This window comes from Vipera berus (assembly GCF_964194415.1).
Source record: "Vipera berus genome assembly, chromosome: 3".
Lineage (NCBI taxonomy): Eukaryota > Metazoa > Chordata > Lepidosauria > Squamata > Viperidae > Vipera > Vipera berus.
In genome coordinates, this window is record NC_138204.1 from 198,497,606 (window position 1) to 198,520,302 (window position 22,697).

The 22,697-nt window shown below is 36.1% G+C and overlaps 1 protein-coding gene across 1 annotated transcript in view; it reads right to left on the reverse strand.

Moving 5' to 3' along the window:
- Window positions 1–22,697, reverse strand: part of CSMD3 (CUB and Sushi multiple domains 3) — a gene marked incomplete at its 5' end in the record, with an annotated part of 687,334 nt that overhangs the window by 57,711 nt on the left and 606,926 nt on the right. Inside the window, 6 exons of the mRNA XM_081322366.1 lie at window positions 1,577–1,757; window positions 6,108–6,290; window positions 10,162–10,335; window positions 12,866–13,051; window positions 16,405–16,578; window positions 18,461–18,634. Of these exons, the coding sequence (XP_081178492.1) occupies window positions 1,577–1,757; window positions 6,108–6,290; window positions 10,162–10,335; window positions 12,866–13,051; window positions 16,405–16,578; window positions 18,461–18,634 (1,072 nt within the window). The remainder of the gene's footprint in view (window positions 1–1,576; window positions 1,758–6,107; window positions 6,291–10,161; window positions 10,336–12,865; window positions 13,052–16,404; window positions 16,579–18,460; window positions 18,635–22,697) is intronic.

Here is a 22,697-nt window from a genome sequence, read left to right on the forward strand (position 1 = left end):
TGATGGAAGAAAAAAAGTTTTGAGGTCGCGGCGAAAGGACCGGAGGTCCGGGGCCATCCGAAGCTCAAGGGGGAGTTGGTTCCAAAGGGCTGGTGCTCCCACAGAGAAGGCCCTCCCCCTGGGGGTCACCAGCTGACATTGTCTGGCCAATGGCACCATGAGGAGGCCCTCTCTGTGTGAGCGCACTGGGCGATGGGAAGTCGTCCCCGGTAGCAGACGGTCCTGCAAATATCCCGGGCCTAGGCCATGTAGGGCTTTAAAGGTAAGTACCAGCACCTTAAATCACATTATCACATTAGGTGACATTTGTTACTAATTACAGAACCCACTTGTCAAGGAATTAGGATACCAGCTTTCATTTCCACTTTTCTAACTTTGTGAAGCTTGAATTAAGACAAGATGGTTTTATAATAAAATGGCAGGATTCTGGATACTGATTCACAGCAGCAAGTTGCTGCTATTGGGAAACTACCAGGTAGGCTGGAAGGGGAGGTCAAGCTTATGCCTCTTGTGGCTCTGCAAGGATTCTAAGCTAGGTCCATGCTTGACTTCTACCCCTCCTTCCAGCCTAGCTGGCAGTTTCCCAACAGCTGCTACCAAAAAGGTCCTCTCTTACGTGCCCACCATCTTTTATATCAAGATGGTGGGACAATAAAACAGGATCTTCTTTTTTTGTCTTAGCATACCTTGAACAATTTCAGGAGACCTTACCTTAGTGTTTGACATAATATGTAAGGACACAAATATTTAATCTTCCAACCCAAAAAACAACTCATTGAGAAAGTGGGTAAAGGTTGCAGCCTTTTCTAATGGTTCCAGGAAATCTCAATCTGGTAGACCCAGTGATAGGTATACATTAATAGCCCAAATGTGCACATGTAGCATGAGATCAGTGGGGCCAGGAATTACTTAGGCATATTTACATAGTTGTACATTGACACTGAGGAAGAGCTCCTTTCATTCCAAAAAATTCCACCCACACATCAGAAATCACATAATTACAGTAAGAAGGCAGTAATATCCTTTCTATTTTTGCCATGAAACATATTGATTAAGTGCCATCAAGGCAGTGTTGACTTTCAATCACTGCATGATACTTATATCTGTTGCCGTAAATCCTCCCCCATCATTGCTGTCATTAGTCACTCAGGTCAGCCATTATATTGAGTGCTGAAAATCTCAGTGCTATTAGCACTTTCAGGCTAATGACAGAGAGGACCACTCTTTCAAAAATGGGGGTCAAGTGGGTAGAGATAAAAACATAGGAAAGATAGGGACAAAGGGCAAGGAATACTGGAGATGCATCGTGAGTTACACATCAGGAGTCTAATGGATGCATCGGGTCTCCAAGTTGTCTGGCTCCTCTGTGTAGAGAAGCTATGACAACATTATTGGTTTGCATGGGACAATCTTGAACGTCAAGCTCTGGAAAACTGGCCCTGGAAAAAAGAAGCTAAATCTTCAGCAAGGATGATTCTAGCACCATCTTGCTCCCTCTCCCCAATCTGACTTTCCCCAAATATAGAAGCTGTAAGTGGTGTCCTAACATTGTAATAATAGTAGGAACAATGGATACTTGCTTGTACAATTTGGCAAGGAACCAGACCATGTCCCATTGGCAGTGCATTGTCGTACAGAAGGTCCAGCCAGAATATAGCCTTCCATGCAGGAATAAATCACAGAACTAGAGAATGTTGTGCCATCAATTTGAAACACTTTCCCATTAGCTGTTGTTCCAGGGTTACCACACTGAACAGCTTGAACAGTCAGTGTGAAAATGCCAGAATTAGGAAGGGAAACAAACACAGAGAACAATTACTTAGCAACTTAAATAATTGAAGTTGCAAATAACAATCCAATCTACTCATTAAAAATAGTTTACATCAAGGAGGTGAAAGTCCTTCATTTTAATGACATCATTTTTGCTCAAATGCTTTGAGTTTCCTCCCAAATGTTCATATATTCAGCTGAAATGGAGCCTTCCTTTAATTTTCCTTGATTGAAATAGGGTTGCAGTTTTCAGAATACCATAAATGTTCCTCCATATAAATTCCTATATAGTTTGAATTCAAATGCTGAACTATAGTTCAGAATTTGTGGCTCTTCATGAATATATTCTCAGCTTTTATCTATTGTTGAAAATACCAACGTTTGCTTTTATCAGCTTAATTTTTTATATCAAATGTTATTACTTTTTTTCTGATCATTTACTGCTTCTAAGCAGGAAAGTGAGTATTCAGTAAATTATTCAGTAAATTATTCAGTATACAGCTACAGGGCACAAAGCCCTGTACATTTTTATTGTGCACTAGAGTACTAATGGCTACCTATTGAAAATCTTTTTTTTTTTTTGCATAAATAATCTTTTTTTTTACTTTAACAAACCCACTCATACAATTCAACTTTGGCAAACATTTAGAAAGCAAATCTCTAAATAAGGCATGGTTTATAAAATTATTTTATTTTAAGAATTCTAGCCAACTTGAAAAATTCCATGTTGAATAGTCCATTTTCAAAACTCAAACATCTTTTTTATTTATTTACTTTTTTGTGTTTGTTGTGATCCAGTATTTTCAGGCCATTTTGACACATGCATGTGTCTGTATGAATATATGCATATGTGTAAACTCTCCATCATGTGGATAAAATATTTACCCCTGCCTCAGACCTCACAATACAAATAAATTGTATCATTTGTTTAGTGAAAGCATGTTGCACTTATAATTTTGAAATCACTGTGGCTCATTATGGAATCCCATCTTCTAATAAATATAAAATTGAATTGTAATTTAAATATATACCATAATAATTGATTTTTGTGAAAAGTGAAGGCTCTTATCACTTACCATATTTACAATTCTAGCCATGTTTTGCAAGTAGTACACAGCTATTTAACACAAAAATTTATTTAAAATAAACAGATCTGTATTACTCCCTACACACCTGTAAGGTACATGATTATTTCTGCTGGTGGTGCTCAAATGTTACTTTAAAAAAATCCTAAAACCAAATTCTTTTGTTGTACTCAGATATTTGTGTCCCATCAAACACTAATTACTGTTCAAATTCTTTGGAACAAATGATATTCCCACCCTCAATACAACGATGCCAAATGCTATCAGTGTCAATCTCACATGAATTTTAGTTTGCATAAAATGTGCTGATTTTAAGAGGGCGGTCAAGACACTAACAATCGTAAGAAAGGTAATCTCATGGAAAAGTTGTGAAAAAAAATTACAGATAAAACAGCATCATTTTAAGAAGGATATTTACAAAAAAAACCTATGCAAGTGTTAGCTATAGCTAAATAAAAAAGTGTGCTATAGTACAGAAAGTTGTTTAAAACAGACAGCATACATTGTTTTGCATAAATTACATAAAACAGCAATCAAATGTACAGTATATATGTATATGTATAATGAGAAAATAGAACTTCAAATATGCCAACGAAAGGAGTTTATTTCCTAGTTGGTAAAAATAAAATAAAATACTGGAATGGACAAAAAAATGAAAGGAACACATTGTCCAACACTGAATTTCAAAGGACAATGCCAAATACTGGCTTTTTCAAGATGGCAGAATAGAACTTGGCCACTGAAGTAGAAAAACCTATATTAGTGGTCTTTGTGCTGTGTCATGGACTGGAGGAATTAATTTAATTGTGATTGTGACAAAAAGAAAAGAAAAAATCCCTAGTGTACTGACAATTGTAACTCTGAATTGAGTAGTACCTCTAGGAAAAAGAATATAATTTGTATATAGACATATTCAAATTCAGTTTCTAGCATTTCTATGAGACGTATATCTCCCTGCTCATCATGACAGACAATTCTATATTAGGAAAACAAATAATCTGCTTTATTAGAAGGCCACCTCTCCTGTTCCTATACTTTTTTCTAGAAATTATACACTGTATATTGTGTGGCAATTTAGAAGACCAACAACTAAGCTCAGAGAGCACAAGGATTTCACGGAGTTGTGATCATATTTAAAAAGTGAGGTAGGATTTTTAATTTACTTTAGGATAAAGTCCACTATAGATAGTTTCCATGGAAAACACACGAGTACAACTGCTTTCATTGCTTTAAGTCATGGGTGTCCAACCTTTTGGCTTGCCTAGCCTAAATTATGTGAAGAGAAATTGTCTTGGGCCATTAACATATATAATATGGTTATGTATATAAATATTTCTAAAAATTATGTAATGTTAAAAGTTTACAATCTTGTGAGGCCACATTACTAGCTGTCCAGGGCAAGATGGGACCCACAGACCTTGGATTGCACACAGTTGTTTTAAGTTAATTAAAAATGTATGCTACATAGCATGTGGTAACAACTGAAATGTGTATGAGAAAGAGTGTAAGTAAGCAGGAGTCCCTACTTAACTTCACAAAACCAGAATGACAAAATGTGGAGAATGACATCACTTTTGAACTTGAATCATGATATTGCATGCAAATATTATCAAGGTTGCACCTTTCATCATTTGATTTCCTTCCTTTCCCCCAAATGTCCATGAGTAAGATAGAGCAGGGCTTTTCAACCAGTGGTAAGGGTACCACTGGTGGTACATTGGCACCTGGCAGCTGGTACGTCCTAGAAAAGTGGTAGCGGGGGAGGGTAATGAGGTGAACCGGTGGCAGCACCGCACAAGCCTGAGCGAGAGATGACTGGAGCTGCAGGGCTCAGTGGAAGCACTAGGATCAGTGCTTCTTCGGTGCTGTCAGGGCTCAGTCGAAGCACCAGGATCAGTGCCAGGCTCCAGCTGGAGCTCAGCACTGATCCTGGTGCTTCTGAGCCCAGAAGAAGTGCTGATCAGCTGGAATGTTGCAGCATCTCCAGGGTCTTGTGATTTACATTCAGATGCATGGCAATTGATTCATATTTATGTCGGTGACAGTGTCCCAGGGTCAAGTGAAGTGACCAAAATCTGCTGCAACCACCCAGCAGATGGGGGGAATAAAAACCAAATATTCCCCTACCCCACCCCTGCTGCCAATCCTCAACAGAAATGCTCACAACAATGAAAACCTCGGACAGGAGAAAGAGCACCGCTGGGCAGGCAGGCAGGTGTCTTGCTCGGCTGTGGCTTGGGGGTCACTTTTTACAGTGCCAGTGTAACTTCGAACAGTCACTAAGTGAACTGTTGTAAATTGAGGACTACCTGTACTTCATCACTTTTTTTCCTTTTTTGGGGGTGTCATCAAGTTTTTGACACCTTGCTAGGTGACTGGTGGTACTCGGATGTTGCCATATCCTAAAAGTGGTACAATGGGTGAAAAGGTTGAAAAGCCCTGGGATAAAGGACAGATAAGTCATTGGATAAATAAACAGTAGAGAGACAAAATCTAAATTAAGTGCAACTGGACAATTTGCCAGTTTCTGGTATTCAGTCTTCACATTCTTAGTTTCCAACATATGACTGAAACAGGTCTAGGACAACTCACCCCGGCTAACTCAATACACCCAACTTGCCATGGGACAATTCAACACAGGATAACTCAAGAGAGGGACAAGTAGAATTGCAGCTCACCCCAGCCTCGAGGACTTCTAATTTGAGAAGTTTCAAATTTAAAGAAGACAAGGCCTGCTGCAATTCGCTTATCCTCTTGACTATGTCATGTTGTATTGTCCAGGAGTGACTTGTCTTGTGGTGAGCTGTCCCATTACAAGTTGTCCTGTGGTGAGTTAGCTATGGCAACTGTTGGAAGTATCCTAGGATTTGGTGCCCTTAGAATACAATTTTAGGGGAAAGAGGGCAATATATGCAGTTAATTGATTTCAGATATATGATGATATATGAGGACCTAATGAGAAGGAAGGACTCACTGGAGAAGAGCCTAATGCTGGGAAAAGATCGAGGGCAATAGAAGAAGGGGACGACAGAGAATGAGGTGGCTGGATGGAGTCACTGAAGCAGTAGGCGTGAGCTTAAATGGACTCCAGAAGATGGTAGAGGACAGGAAGGCCTGGAGGAATGTTGTCCATAGGGTCGCAATGGGTCGGACACGACTTTGCAGCTAACAACAACATATGATGACTTTATTAAAACTTTTTTGTAGTGATTTTAAAACAAATATTTCATTATAATTATGAAAATAATTTACCTTTACATTCTGGTTGCCTTCCCGTCCAACTTCCATTTGCCAAACAAGTTCTTTCCTCTGATCCATGAAGGATGTAACCAAGCTCACAAGAGAATTGTACAACACTTTTAGTTCTAAAATTAGTTTGTTCTCTAGCACCATGGCCTGGGATTCCTGGATCCCCACAAGTCCCTGCTGTGTCACCTGGAATTAAAAAAAAGATCATTTGGGGTAGAATACTTAGGGTTACATTGTATTGGTCCTGCTTTAAGAACCTGAAACAAGAGGAATCAATTTATAACCAGTAGGTTACAAAAAAAGTGGTGTCCATTCCAGATTTGATAATTGTACACTCACTTTCTCAATTTGGAACATATAGCACTCAGTCGAGACCATAGAAATTTCAAGTCCCTTATTTAATATTTTTTTAAAAAAAAGCAAAATAAAACCAGTTTTCTGTTTCCTTGGTATTTTTTAAAGCACCTCTCCAGTCCAACGTGCAATATGAATTATAACTTAAGTCAGTGGCTGGTCTAGTTTAGAACCAAATTATATCGAGTGTAAATTACAGTGAGACAATGTGGTACACATTACAAGAAAAATATCTCATATTATTAATTTATTATAAAGTTGTGGAACTTTCTCTTGGAGTTTCAAGCTTGTAAGTTATTACAAGCATTGTAAAATAAGGTAAAAGTTATTCCTACTTTTTTAGTTATATCTGAAATATTAGAAAAAAGATTCCATCTATACTAAAGCACATTTATCTGCTCTTTAGCAAGTTGGACATCCATTTGTCTGAAATGGTATAGGGTTTCCTGCCTGAGCAGGGGGTTGGAATAAATGACCTCCAAGGTCCCTTCCAACTTTATTATTTTTATCTTTTATTCATTAGACATGAACCACAGTCAACTGAACATTCAAATTGACTGGCACTGATGGTTGACAAGGGTTGCTGCCAGCATCTTAGGTATCAACCAAGTACCTCCTTAAAATGTAAGATGTTCCGAGTAACACATTTTTTTTGTAACATTGCTGGAGTTATTGCAGGAAGCTGCAGTTTCTTGATGGCCAAGTCGCAATATTTTGTAATTTTTTCCAGTTCTTTTTCTTTGACTCTGGCATCTCCTGGTACAGCAATATCAATCAGCTGTACGCTTCGGTTCTCTACAACTGTGATATCTGGCGTGTTGTGTTCCAAATGGCAATCTGTCTGTATTCGAAAGTCCCACAAGATCTTCACCCTCTCATTCTTTTTCCACCCTATGTTCCCATGACTTTTCGGACACAGGCAAGTTGTATTTTTTATACAATGCCCAGTGGATTAATTCAGTTACTCGGTCATGTCTATTATTAATGATCATTGCACAGTCAGCCAGATGTTCATACTGGATTTGGCATTTTTGTCTACCTATTGAGTCCTTACCAAGGACCTGGGATAGGCAAATGTGGATGTTTGATGGTATTACAGATATCGTCGCAGGATGGAAGCAGTTCCTAGTAAGGCTGCCTTTTGCAATTGACTAATGGTGAATTTGTCAATGCCAGTGGTGTTCAAGTGGTGCTCCAGTTGTTTTGGGATTACACCCAAGGCGTTGTTGTTGTTGTTGTTGTTGTTGTTGTTATTATTATTATTATTATTATTATTATTATTATTATTATTATTATTATTATTATTAATTATTATTATTATTATTTAGATACATATCTAGAACTGTATAGGTAGCCCTTCTAATATTATTAGGTTATTTAGTTTCCATCATATGACCTTCTACTCCTATTGGTGCATGATTAAATAATAGGATACAGCAACAAAACATGTTAGGAGTTCTTGAATACATATTAGTTTTGCCAGAAGACCTGCTAGGATTACAAATCATAAGTTCCATGTGGCTTGATTAACCCACAGAAATTGCTTTGTGCTTTCTCGTTTATACTCAAATCTGTGCAATAAGTCACATCTTTGTGGACTTTTAATCTGAACACATATTTATGGGATAGGCTGGGATTGTAGGCTGGGATGTTAACGCAAAAGGCCTAGCTGACTGCTTGTCTGCTGCATTTTGAGGCTTGTTCATCTCCCAGATCAGAAATAACAAATGAATGTATTTATTTTAAACAGATAACAGTGTAATAGCTGAGTTGTACTGTAGATAAACAAAAACAGTATTAAATGGCATATTCATACACCTTAATTCCCTCCCTCACTGCATAATAATCATAAACCACAAAAAGTGGTTATGTAGGTTACATGACATATGCAAATATGAACAAAGTTCAGTCATTTTAATAACCATAACAAAGGATGCATGAATGGCACTTCTTAGGTACATACATGTTACTACTTCAGTTACTTTTAGTACAATAAAAATAATATCTCTAGCTAGGATAACTAGCTGTTGCCCTGAGTTATTTACACAAACAGGTAATATAAAAAAATAAATGCATTAAAAAATCATTGAGCATCTCTCCAGAAAGCAGTCCTTTAGTCAGATTTAAATGTGTTTAAATATTTGTTTAAAGGCAATATCTGTTTAAATAATTGATTTAATACAAAGCTTGCATCAACCCCTAGGGTGGATGCCAAGTTGGGTTTCATGAATGGCTCTGGAGAGAAGAGCATGGCTGTTCTTTCTTAATGCTTCATCTCTTCCTTTTTTTTAAAGTGACATTGTTTCTTCATGTTAAGGCCAATGATGGCTTTTTTTTTTTTTGATACAAGGCTCAAAAAAGAATTCAAGTGCAAAATGTATAAAGGGGGAGGAAAAATTGAGAGGAAACTGCTGACAACCAAAAAAAAGCAGAGTAGTTGTAGTAATTTTTTCTTCAGAATAGCTTTTCTAAGTTTAATGGACATCAAAGTACTTTGATTGGGGTCATGACAAAAATGACAGAAGGGCAGAATCAAAACATTAATTTTAAAGACTTTTCTATACATATATATCTGTTAATCCCATCTGTATACTGCTGAATTTGCTGGGAATTCCTATCAGTTTACAACAATAATTTATATAATGAAAACTGTCACAACACATTTATTCAAGAGAAAATGTTAAGAGATTCAGCCTCCTTCAAGTTATGGGTTATGGTTCTGATATCATTACAGTTTTAAACAATACAACAAAGTACAGCTTTGCTTGTTACCTATACTATTAATTGAACTATATGGATTTCTATTTATTTAAAAGCTGTAGATACCCTTGTGCAATCTTAGTTTTCGATATGCCATAAATTGTAGACAGTTTTGAAAATTCTTCTCCAGAAACTATTCCTACATGAGTTCAGCAGAAACAGATATTACATGGAAGAAGACTGTTGCTATGCAGCAATTATTCTTCCAATTAGATAAAAGCAAATTAAGGTAAGGCAACAGTGATTCACAAATTACCCAAATGAAATGTAACATCCTTCCCAGTAATATGCAAAGGGAAGAGAATATCCATATTCCTTACCTACTTTTCAATGTTCCTATTTTATTTACTATTTTCCTTTTAGTAAAGGCTGCCACAAAGAAGAGGGAGTCAAGCTATTCTCCAAAGCACCTGAAAGCAGGACAAGAAGCAACGGATGGAAACTAGTCAAGGAGAGAAGCAACCTAGAACTAAGGAGAAACTTTCAGACAGTTAGAACAATCAACCAGTGGAACAACCTGCCTCCAGAAGTGGTGAATGCTCCAACACTGGAAGTTTTTTAAGAAGAGTCTGGCCAGCCATTTGTCTGAAATGGTATAGGGTTTCCTGCCTGAGCAGGGGGTTGGACTAGATGACCTCCAAGGTCCCTTCCAAATTATTATTATTATTATTATTATTATTATTATTATTATTATTATTATTATTATTATTATTATTATTATTATTATTATTATTATTATTATTATTATCTACCACTTCCTTTCTAGATTTGTGAGTCTATATGTGAGTGAGAGCATCTAATGTGAAACTTATATTTGATTACAATTGTTTGTGATTTAAACACGGATTGGTTTTAGAAGTCCTAAAAAAGAAACAAGAGCAGCCACAAAAAACGCTGTATTAAATGGTTTTGAAAGCACATTCACATACTTTAAAAGTGGTACCTGAGCAATGAGGCATAGTTCCACTCCAGTGTCCATTTAATTGACATGTCCTGGATAATTGGCCTATTAATGATCTCATTCCTGCACAAGAATAATGAACAGAAGATCCAAATGTGTATTTCTCTCCAGAAAGGATCGCATTTGGGGGAATGCCAGGATGACCGCAGTCAATCACTACGATACATAAATATTGGAGATAAAAATTATGTTATAATCATCCAACTAAATTCTTCAATATGCCAGCACATCATCAATATGGTTTACCAGTGATCAATACAGCATTATGATGATCTTAAACAGTAGCCATGTTTTTCATATAATTCATAGAACTAATTGCTCTTCATTAACCTATAGCCATTCTCTCTCTCTCTGTGTGTGCATGTGTGTATGTATGTATACACACCTCTGTGTGTGTGTGTATTCATTATATTCCAAACCTTTTAAAAATAAACAAAGAAATATGTAGACTCATCTGAATTTATAGAGAGTATCAGAATACTAGTTTCTTCTTATAGAGTATCCCCTTTTGAGATTATGTTGTGATCATGCACAAAACATTAGATTTTAGTATTAGGCTTGGACATTAAAAGACATCTTCTCCTATTCCTACTCCGGAAATAGAGCAGTTAAGAAACGGAAAGGTCAGTTTGAATAAGTCCTAGGAGTCAAGAGGTGTGCTTTGTGGAAAATATCATCCTTTAAAATCAGTTTTAAAAAGAACTGTTATAACATCACTTTTGAATGAACTTAGGAATAACAAATATCTATGCGGCGATCAAGATCAATAGTATTATGGCCTTTAGAAATCAAATCTATTTCCGCGAAAACAGTTGGCTGATCAGTCCGATCAATTCTTCTTGTAAAGTGCTAATCTAGACAAGAGTTGGTTTTCCAGCTAAGGTCAATTACTTTGGAATAATAATTTGTTTTCCACTTCCCCCACAAGGTCATCATCCTTTTCATTTTTGCAGAGCTCAAGTCAGTCACCCCTCTCAAATCTGCTCACTTGCCACATCATGGCAGAGGAGGTTTTCTGGGAAGGATGAACAAAGAGAACTGGTAACTCTCAGCAAGATCACCCAATATGTGAAGGCATTTTAGCTGCTTCACTAAAGCAAGCAGGCAATTGCTATATAGGAAGATGCCAGAAAAAGATACTACTGTAATTTTAGTGACACTGGGAAAAGCTTCATTTTATATTCCATAGAAGAGAGACAATGGCAAAACCACTCCTGCATTTTCCTATATCTAGGAAAACCACATGAAGAGGAAGTATAAGGTGATTGATGCTATAGTGCCAGATGATAGTCCCTCAGGTCAGATGGCCTTCAACAAGCTACTGAGGAAGAGCTGAGGATGTTTTGGAGCACTAATAGTGTTTATAGTGCAGATAGATAAAAGCCTTTGGGACATCTGATTATAGACATTGCCAGGTAGAAAAAGAAAATCTGAAGTAGCAAAGATAGGGTTACCTTGGGAACGTGAGACAATCTTTCTGGTAGATGGATGATTGTTTTACAGCTCAATAAAATAAATAAATGAAGATAGAAAAATTCAGCATATGAAAATCTGACTACACATTGATATCTTAGGCATCAGAAAAAAACTCAGTGGATTGAACTGGGATAATTTTAGCCAGAAAAATCATACTATTTACGACGTAGGACCTAAAAAACAAACAAAGGATGTTCCTGCTTTCATAGTCAATAAAAATATAACAAGAACCTGCTTGGGTACAATGCAATGGGTGACTGAATAATATGAATTTTACCTTGTGGACATCTTTTTAATAGGACAATTGTCCATGTTTATGTGCCTGCTACTGATGACTTTTATGATCAAGTTTGAATTTCATAAAACATGCAAGCAATATGTGCTACTTATAGTTGAAGACTAGAATGCCAAAGTTGGAAAGAGTAAGGAGGAAAAAAGTGGTTAGTCTATGTGGACTAGGAGCAAAAATGAAGCAGGAGATCAACATCCTAGTTTCTACCAATCCAATTATTATTTTTTATTGCAAGCACATTTTTCAAACAAGTAAAATGATACTTATGTACAGTACATGGACTGTAGGAGATGAACTATACAGAAATCAGGTGGACTATATTATTGTTACAAGAAGGTGATAAAGCTCAAAGATAATAGCAAGGATCTGCCCTGCACATCGTGAGTACATATTTTTGATACTGTCACGTGGTTTTATTGATATAGTTATTTAATTTTTGATTGCACCATGGATATTTTATTGCAAATTATTGAGTATAGCCTCTTGAAAATCAGCTGACTGTGGTGAACTAAAATTGAACAATTAGTCACAACCCTTCCATATTCAGTATTTCAGACATTGACTTACCTTAGTCAGTTTTTTCTAACAATTATTATTATTATTATTATTTATTAAATTTATATGCTGCCCTTCTCCCTAAGGACTGAGGGCGGCTCACAACAATAAAAAATTAAAAAAAAACATAGAATACAAAGATTAAAAAAGAATTAAACAATAAATAAAGAAATAAAGGACAATTTAAACCGATAAAAACCAAATTTAAAAAACCATGATCAGTCCAGGCCCGCTTGTTGGAACAACCATGTCTTCAGGTCGTGGCAATTGGATAACAGCTGTGAAGCTCTTTGAAATACAAGTCTTTAGTATTGCTGTTCTTGCAAATTTTAGTTATAAATACCAATATTTTAAAATACTTACTAATGCATTCTGGTAGAGGTTTATCCCAGTGTCCATTAGGCTGGCAGACTAAAATTGAAGAGCCAAATAAAAAATATCCAGGACTGCAGTCATAAAAAACAACTGTACCGTAGGTGAAATTTCCATGTTCTATTTTGCTTTCTCTTATAGAATTTCCAGGGATTCCTGGATCCGAACAATTGACCACTAAACAAGAGCAATAACATGTTATTGATAAATTGATATGACCTGTACATTTCACATTAGAAAATAATATCAAAGGCTTGTAAAGTTAGCATTAATTAATGCTGGTGTATAAAAATTATGTGCTTTAATCCATTTTTTTGGTTTACTAAAATACTTGGAAAATGTATACATTGTATTCTGTATGTATATATTCTATAATGAGTGGTGATTATTATTATTAATGCCACTGTATCTCTGTAACCTTATAGAAATAATGCTGAAGCACAGCAGTACTTTTTAATATTCACATTCCTTTTTAAAAATGAGTCACCTTTATTTCCAATTCACATCCATTAGGAGAGAAATTATATTAATGAAAATGCACTGTTTCTTGTAAGTAAGCATACATATCTTGCTTATAGGTAACCACAGAATTGCACAATCTTCATATATAATATTTAATAAGGAGCACTTTGGACAAACTTTCTAAAGCTAATGTAAAAGATTGCAGCACTTGCAAAATATTGCCCTGAATGAAAATTACATTTTATAGTCATTATCTGTCTTGTCAAAAATAATTAGGCAACTTATTGAGCATACCTAGTGTTCTTTGTCTGCACAACAGTATATCTTGCTAGCTCAGCCCAGAAACATTCAATAATTTCTATCGTGCTAACCAGCGGTGCAGCTAAGTAATTTCAAACTCTGAACTTCACAGTCTTACGCTTTCTCTCTGGCAGCCATATCCATCACATCAGCTATAAAACATGCATTAAACATGTTTCTCCTCCCCACCCCCCATCATCATCATTCTATATGGAGAAATCATTTAAGGAAGGGCAGTTTCTCATTTTTAACTAATTTTCATTACAGCACCATAGGAAATAAATAAATAAATAAATAGCATTGGCGTCTAGTGCCCTGATGATTAAAGCATCACATTAGAAAGAAGTGTCCTTTGATGGGAGAAATATACCAGCACGTATCCCAACATGACTGGTTTGAAAAAGCTAAGTGTGATCACATGTGGTTAGAACTTGGATGGTGAATAAGGATTCTCAAGAAATACCAGAGTTACAGGCAAGATTAGAAAACCGCAAGAAAAAGGCCACTTACTCAAAGAAAACTTTGCAACACACCAGAATACACAAACCAGAATACAAATAATAAAATAAAGAACTATAATTATGAGCAACATATAAAGTTTACATCTAAGAAAAAATAACAAGAAGAAAATAACAATAATATATCGTGTATTATATAATATAAAACATAATACAACAGTAAGAATTGCTGGAATACTAAATAAAAGGTAAGTGGCAGTCCTACACATTTGTATGGATTTTTTAAAATTATCTTTTTATAAATTTCTAAAGTGATTTTCATAGCTTGAATGCTGCTCTGGATTTTTTTTCTTTACCTCCTACTATTAGGGAATGAATTAGCTTAACTTTTCATATAAGGACCCGCAAGCTTGAAGTTATTTAAGAAGGTAACTAGCTGCAAACAGGCAGTTTTGATTACTTTTTATACTAATCAATTTATTTCCCAGGATGTTTGAGAACTGGTTTGAAAGAAAATGGATATGAGCTGTTGATTATAATGCAACTCATTTGTTTCAATTTCCCCTTTTAAAACAAATGAAATTTCCTGGATGTTTCAGCTTTTCAAAAAGAAACTGCAATCAATACACATATTAACTTTGATCTTCAGCAAAAAAAATAAAGTTTAAACTAGCATAAATTAATGTTCAGTGAACCTAAATCATTTATCTTTTCCAGTAAAATATTAATTGATCTTTATCAGAAAATGCAGAGATATTTTTTTTTAAAAGGGAACTTTACAAAAAGGAAGAAAAACTACAGAATTTGTGTAGCACCAAACAAAAAGGAAAAACAGCTATTCTCTGAAAAAGAAGACGAAGATATTAAGACAAAACAAATTTCAAAATATATTGTACATAGTTTTATGCATTGTTCCATGCTTCAGTCATTGTGGAAAGTCTGTTACCAGCACACAGAAATGTTCCTACAAAGGTAGTATCAGCTTCTGAAATGAACCTGGCTGAAGCCATCTTTGTCGCTCTAAATTGCCACAGGCTGGGGAGAAGGAAAAGGGCAGCATTGCTAACTAAATTTAAAGCAGTCCTGTGGGAACCAAGGTCATTTCCACAAAAATTGGAAGGTAGAAAAAAGAAATTTAATGGAGCCTGCCAATTGCTTCTATTGGGTAGGGTGATCAGTCGCAAAACAAAGGGGAGGGAATTGTTACATTTAGCTACATTGAATTTTTAAGGGAAAGTTTAGAATTGGTTTCATTTCTGACCGTGCCGATAGTAAGTATCCAATAAACATGTGCTCTGAAGAAACTGCAAGTCTCAGAGTTCTGATTTATTTGGTTTCATTAGTCAGAACCTTGACAGATAGGTTACCAGTTAAAAGTCCCTTAAATCTGAGGGATTCCATGGATACATCCATGATGCTCCTTTGACAATAATACAGGGACAATATGCTGTAATATTTTTATTTTATAATCTAGATTATAATCCTGGATTTCCTGATAGTTTTCCAATTACAAGTGGTCCTCAACTTACAACTAATTGCTTAACAACCATTTTAAGTTATGATAATTTGAAAAAAGGGACTTATGATCCAGATTTGAAGTTCTAAAGGCCACGTCTTCCATAGTCACATGACTGTATTTTGGCTGCTTGGCAGCCAGCCTGCACTGACAGCCATTTATACTGCCCTGTGGTTGTATGACTGCATACAATGTTTTCTTGTTTGCAAACTGTACTTATTTCCATTTTCTTGTAAAAAAATGTCTGATACCAAAAAGGTGAACCACTTAATAACCATCACAAGTTTTTACTTAAAATGGTGAGCTCAGTTATAGTCATAAATTGAGGACTACCTGTATATATTAATCAAATATAATTATAATAACAATGAATAAAATGGCTATAGGAAAATAGTTGTAGCTCTGGGTTGAAATGAGGGTTTCCTGGTGCTGTCTGAGCCTGTTTGTTTTCTTGCAGATGTTTCATTACCCAAATTTGGTAACATCATCAGTACACTGTGCACTGATGATGTTACCAGTTTGGGTAATGAAACATCTGCAAGGACACAAACAAGCTCAGAGACTACCAAGGACCTCTGATGGATCACAGCTAGCATTTAGAATGCCCATGTCAGCTGCATACATTTCTGCAAAAAATATAATAAACAGAAGACTAAGAATAAAAATATACAAATTACTATTTCATTAACTGGAATATTAATAGCATAGTCTCTATCATTAAAGTACCCACTCCTTTCATTAAAAAAAGACTACCTTTGACATATCTCATTTACCAAACTTATTCCAACCCTTACCTTTGCATATAGGTGGTGGCTGACTCCATTGCCTGTTTGCCTGACACTGGGCTTTTGTTGGTCCTTGCATAACATAGCCAGTATTACAAGAGAATGTCACAAGATCATTAAAATTGAAACCATTCCCACTTGTTCGTCCATAAATTGGGCTCCCTGGATGACCGCAACTGACAGCTAATAGAAGAAGAAGAAAGAGAGAAGTAATATTGTTCTAATTAGATTACATAGCTAACAATAGGTCTCTTACTTTGTGAGATATTTTGGAGACTACACAGATAATCCTGCACAGAAAGGAGAAAGTGTTACATGAAAAACAATGGTGTTGTCAGTGTCCATACCTAAATCCTTATTACTTCCGATTCACTAATGTCCTACCTAACTTGTAAGTGTACACTATATTTCAGAATGCTTAATACTGATGGTAGACAAACAAAGACTGACAGGAGAAAGAGGATAACAGAATATTTTGTTGCAGATTCTATTTTTTTTTATAAATTAAGTTTGTTTTCTCCATACTGATCTGCAGAATAGTAACTAGTAAATTAATCTCTTTATATTTTCTTTAAAGTTAAGAAATACTCAGAATCACTACTACATTTAAATTAATTATATCATTAAAGTCAATTTAGAGATATATCTAGGGACGCGGTGGCTCAGTGGGTTAGGACGCTGAGCTTGTCGATCAGAAAGTTGGCACTTTGGTGGGTTGAACACCAAGTGCTGCATAGCAGAGTGAGCGCCTGTTACTCATCCCAGCTTCTGCCAACCTAGCAGTTCGAAAGCACGTAAAAAGGCAAGTAGAAAAATAGGGACCACTACGGTGGGAAGGTAACAGCATTTTGTGTGCCTTTGGCATCCTAGTCATGCTGGCCACATGACCACGGAATCGTCCTCGGACAAGCGCTGGCTCTTCAGCTTTGAAACAGAGATGAGCACCTGCCCCTAGAGTTGGAAACGACTAGCACGCATGTGCGGGGGAACCTTTACCTTTACCTTTACTAGAGATATATCTACTAATGCTGCATGTTAGAAAATATCCCAGAAAAGAAAGGTTAGGTTTTCTAATATTTTCATTCACAACATATGTTGGCTTTGTATGTCTTAAACCCCATAAGTGTTTAATGAATCTAAGGATAGGTTGAAGGAAAAAAAACCTCTTGTGAGAACCTGATATGAATGCTTCAATACTATTGAAGCTTTCACGTGTTTATTATCTGCTTGACATGAACATCAAATTCTAATGGCTACATCATTGTGACTACAACAGTATTTATTTTCCAGGAAACATGCACTCAATTGCATGGTACAAGAAGATTTTCACCCAGTATTCTATACTAAATTACAGCAATATATAATATGGTATTTTAATATGATTTGCATGATAACATTAAATATTAATAAATGAAACATGTAAAAAATATACTGTAGAATTCTAAATTAAGATTATTATTTTTTTTTGGCTTTTAGTGTAGCACTGCTTTTTCCAAGATACTGTAGACCAGGCATGTCAAACTGCCGGTCCGCGGGCCAGATGCATCATGTCAAAACCACGGCCACCCCATTGCTGGCAATGGGGAAAAAGTTGTGATATGACATCACGTGACATCGCGAGTTTAACATACCTGCTGTAGACAGATACAAATGTGCTACAACCACTGGTGTGATTTAGCAGGTTCGCACCACTTTGGCAGAACCAGTAGCTAATTTTTTGTTGCCCAGGCCCAGAATGGACTTCTGGAAGAGGCATCCACACAGAGAACTGGTTGTTCACATATTTGAATCCCACCACTGGCTACAACCCTCTCTCTGGCTATTAATTTTTGGCTCTATTGATTTATTGTGTGCCATCAAGCCGGTGTCCACTCTTAGCAATCTAATAGTAAGATTTTCTCCAGGAGACTCTGTGTCCATACTGGTCCTTCCTGGACACTATAGTCCCAATTTATTTGAACAGAAGAATCCTAACTTTTGGCTCTTCTTCCAACTTTATTCCTTTCATCATCTTAGAAAAACCAGATGTTATAAGGTACATGTTAACCTCTGTTGTGTTACTTACGCACACAGGATGGAAGCTGACCAGACCAGTTGTGATCTTGCTGGCATATCCGTACAGAAGAACCAATGAGCCGAAAACCAGGACTGCACTGATATACAACAGTATCTCTATATCCATAATTTTCACCAATCACCTGGCCATTAACAATAAGATCTGGAATTCCACAATGACCCGCTAAAATAAAGCACAAAAATTGATGCAACATTAATTAAAAATGGGGACACCATTTTTCTTCTTCTACCAATAGGATTAATATTATTCTTTTGTATTTGCTGTTTGGATAATATAGTTATATTTTACCTTTTCTCCCATGCAGTTCATGTCTTCATTGAATAAATATTGTGAGAGTCAAAATAATGAAATGGTTGAACTGTTAGATTTTAATATTACTGAGTAACAGTTTCATTTGTTAAACTAGTCTCAAAATGGTGTTTGCAAAAGTGGTAACTCCCATGTAAATTGAGAAATTGTTTTCCCCTTGAAATGAGCTTTCAGGAAGACCGGAGGGAAGGAAGAAGGAAGGAATTGCAAGTCATAAGAATTAATGAAAGGATTTGTCTTTTATTTCATCTAAAATAATTTTCAAAAAGTTATCATTAAGATGTTCACCATCAATTACAATTAGCTACAGAAATTGCCTTTCAAGTGTATTTTTGTCAGGGTGAGAGGACCAGGGGTTGTGGCGGGGGTGGGGAATCTATCACAAGTTGTGATCCCAAATTAGCTCTCACCATGTTGTGGTTTAGATGTGTTAACTTTCTAAGAGCCTATACTTTCTACTACTTAATATTTTGATCTTGCAGTTATGGCTAGATTAAATTAACACACAAACTTGTCCCTTAATAGTACCTTGATGATGATATGGTGGCTAACGTTGCATAACTGAAATTCAACAATTTTGCCACCAAATATTTGCAATTTCTTTTTGTGTTGTTCTGTAATGAGATTGCCCATATGGCTTTAAGTTGCTATGACACTATTTTTTCTACATTACAGACACTGTTATTTCTCTAGGAAAGGCCTATGCAGTTTGTAGTCCCATGGCTGCACATGTTCCCTAAAAGACTTGGTTATAGTATGTGGAATTTCTCCAAAAGAAGTTACTAGATTATATTTTCCAATGTGAGGACAACTTCAAATATATGGAGAATAATCCTATTTACCATTTTAAATTAATTTAAATTAATCTGACCTTGCTCTCTTTTTTTCCCCAGACTACTGATGCTGACAAAATAAACTCAAGTCCAGTAAAATTCCACATACTTGCTTTAGATATTCTTCCTTAGTTGTGGTTCCAATGGCTAATGATGATGGTGGTGATGATTAAAACCAGCAAGCAAATAACACAAACCTAATTTAATATAGGGGTTCTCTTATCAATATGTATTTTACTCTTTGCCCAAAGCAGCTCCATTCTGGCTTAAAACTACCAATGAGTCCATTGAAGCATAACTATTGTCTGCATACATTGAGATGTGGAAGACATCCTGGCAGTCACATTCCATCACACCTACAGGGAGTTTCCTAGAGATGGGGGGGGGGGGTTCCAACCCTATCTACTCTCTCTTTCTCCAGCTATCTGTGAAAACTCAACTAGATGGCTATTTCTTCACAATACCTCTGCAGCCTTCTTATTGTAATAGCACACAATAGGCAAAATAACAAGTCTTCCCATAAATAATATATAATATAAACCTTTATTGTCAAAGTACAACATGTGTACATTGAGATTAACTGAGCCTCCCCCCCCTGCTCTCTCCCCCCAACACACAGTGACAACAAACCCTCCATCCTACCACACCATGTGAACCAACTACACCACACACCGGTCTCCCAAGTCAATTCTGCATAAGATTATGTCCCATTTAAAAGCCTAACAGCTTTAATTCAGACACTGTACCTCAACATCTTCCTTGGTCACATTAAATGCCAATTAATCCTACCATGCTGAACCAGTGGTCAATGTTTGAGCTAATTCTCCAAAACTGGATTAAGGAGAGAAATATATAAAAGGCTTTATTGCCATTCCTGTTGGAACCTTTATATCTATCTGATGTAGGAGTAGGCAAATCTACCTCCATTTTAATTGTCCAGGAGTAGTGTGATTATCCTTCATGTAGATGAGCTGTATTCTTAAATGTATGTGTGTAGGGGGTCATCTACTCACCTTTCTACCATCAGTTTACCAGCCACTTACAGTTAAATGTATTAGAAATGGCTATCACAAATGCTAACTTCTTCACCCACAAACTCAAGTTAATACACATAAACTAAAGATAAGACTGCAATATTATACCTATAGATTGAGAAAATCCATTTGCACAGACACACACAACTCAATTCTCTTCATTCACTAAGTGCTAAACCGTATGATGGCACAGACCTCTTTTGGAAGAAAATGATATATGAATTGTGGAAATAAAATAATGCAATTTCCGACATGTGAGAGCTCTAATTTACAGTCATTTCCATCACCAAGGAAACCGTTCTATCCCCATGCCCCCCAGCTCATCTTCCAGAATGGCTGTCTCATTATGCTGTGAACAAGAGGATGCACAGGGATTTTAACAATGATAATATTACAGATAATTGGTAACTCTTTACGCATAACCATCCCGGAGTGGATTGTTTAATTCCCTTCCTTTTCAATGAGTGGGAACAAATTCCCTAACACACCACAAGCTCTTCAAGTGCTTCTTTCAATGATGTCTATAATAAAGAGTGTCATGATGTCTCTTTGACCCTGGCAAGAACATGAGAACACCTGCCACATTAAAAGCCTACTAAAACTTGCATGTTTTTAATCCCCTTATTGTCAACAGTCTTTTGATTATTTTCTTTTGTATTTACATAATTCTTATCCCATTGCAATGCATGCATAAAAATGAGCCCTAAAATTTAAAGCAGCTTGTTTGAAAATGTGAGAAGGTTATTCAACTATTATCCATAATAAGAAAAATGCTTTTGATTTCTTCTTTAGGAAAAAAAAACAAAACACCTTTTCTCAAGCCCTGGTCAGAATCCACTTCAATCCACTGATTCAATCTCAATCCCATTGAGACCAGGACTGGGTACTATAGTTCAAAAATGACTGTGATGTATTGCAGCAAGTTGTTATAATTTTGTTGCAATAATTGGAGAGCTTGAAGCAGCAACAAATCATAATCTAGCAAAATCTCCTCTAAACATTGTATGAAATAGAGACCTATGTCAACCATCCTAAATAATATAAAAATAGGTTTATTTATATTGTTTACCAGATAGCATACCACAGTTATCACTAACCACGGCTTTCTTGTGTCATTCATCATATCCTAACACAGCATTGCATATCCTAACACAGCATTGCATGTTAACTTCCAGTGAAAGGATTATCATGGATGGTAAACTTAAAAAAAGTTAGTATTTCTTCTCCCAATCAACACAGTTTTATTTTTATTAGCAATGGATTGTCCATAATGTTTTCCATTCTGAATTTATTTATTCACTTTGTCAAATTGAATTAGTAGACTACTACTCAAAAAACCCAATCTTCTCAGACCTATGGGTGGTGTCTTCTTCAATCCTGGGTCCTCTACAAGAGACCTGGGGATTTGAGGGTTCTGAACAGGATTTTAGCTATTCCTAGCACTGCAGTGTTCTGGCAGAGAGTTCTCATATTTTTCCTCAGAAGTGCCAAGCTGGGACTGTGTTAGCTATTATTTTCCATACCTTCTGTAGTTCCTCATTTATGATCTGGTGCTTCTCCAGTTTCTCATACTCCTAATATGTATGTATCATCTATCTATCCACAAGTACAGAGACACTATTACCATTTTTCCCTACTACAGAAAATTTGTAGAATGGCTTGATTTCTGACATAATTAGACTGATTCTGCTTATTAAATTAGCAATAGATAGAAATAAAATACAACAGAGGTATTATTTCATTGGGTAGAGAAGTTAATCAACATTCTATAGCATCTTTTTATTTTTCTTCATTCATTTTTGGATATATAGCATATTGCACATGTTCTCATTAGGTGGATAGATAAAACATTCTAATAAAATGTTTGTTTTATTTTAGCCAGTTTGGTCTAGTGGTTAACACACTGTGAGACTGTGAGTTCAAATCTTGTCTTAGGGGGCCAGTCTTTGGGTCACTTGCTCTCTCTCAGCCCAATCCATCTCACAGGATTGTTGTTGTGGGAAAATAGAAGGAGAGAGATGTATTAGATATGTTTATCACCTTGACTTT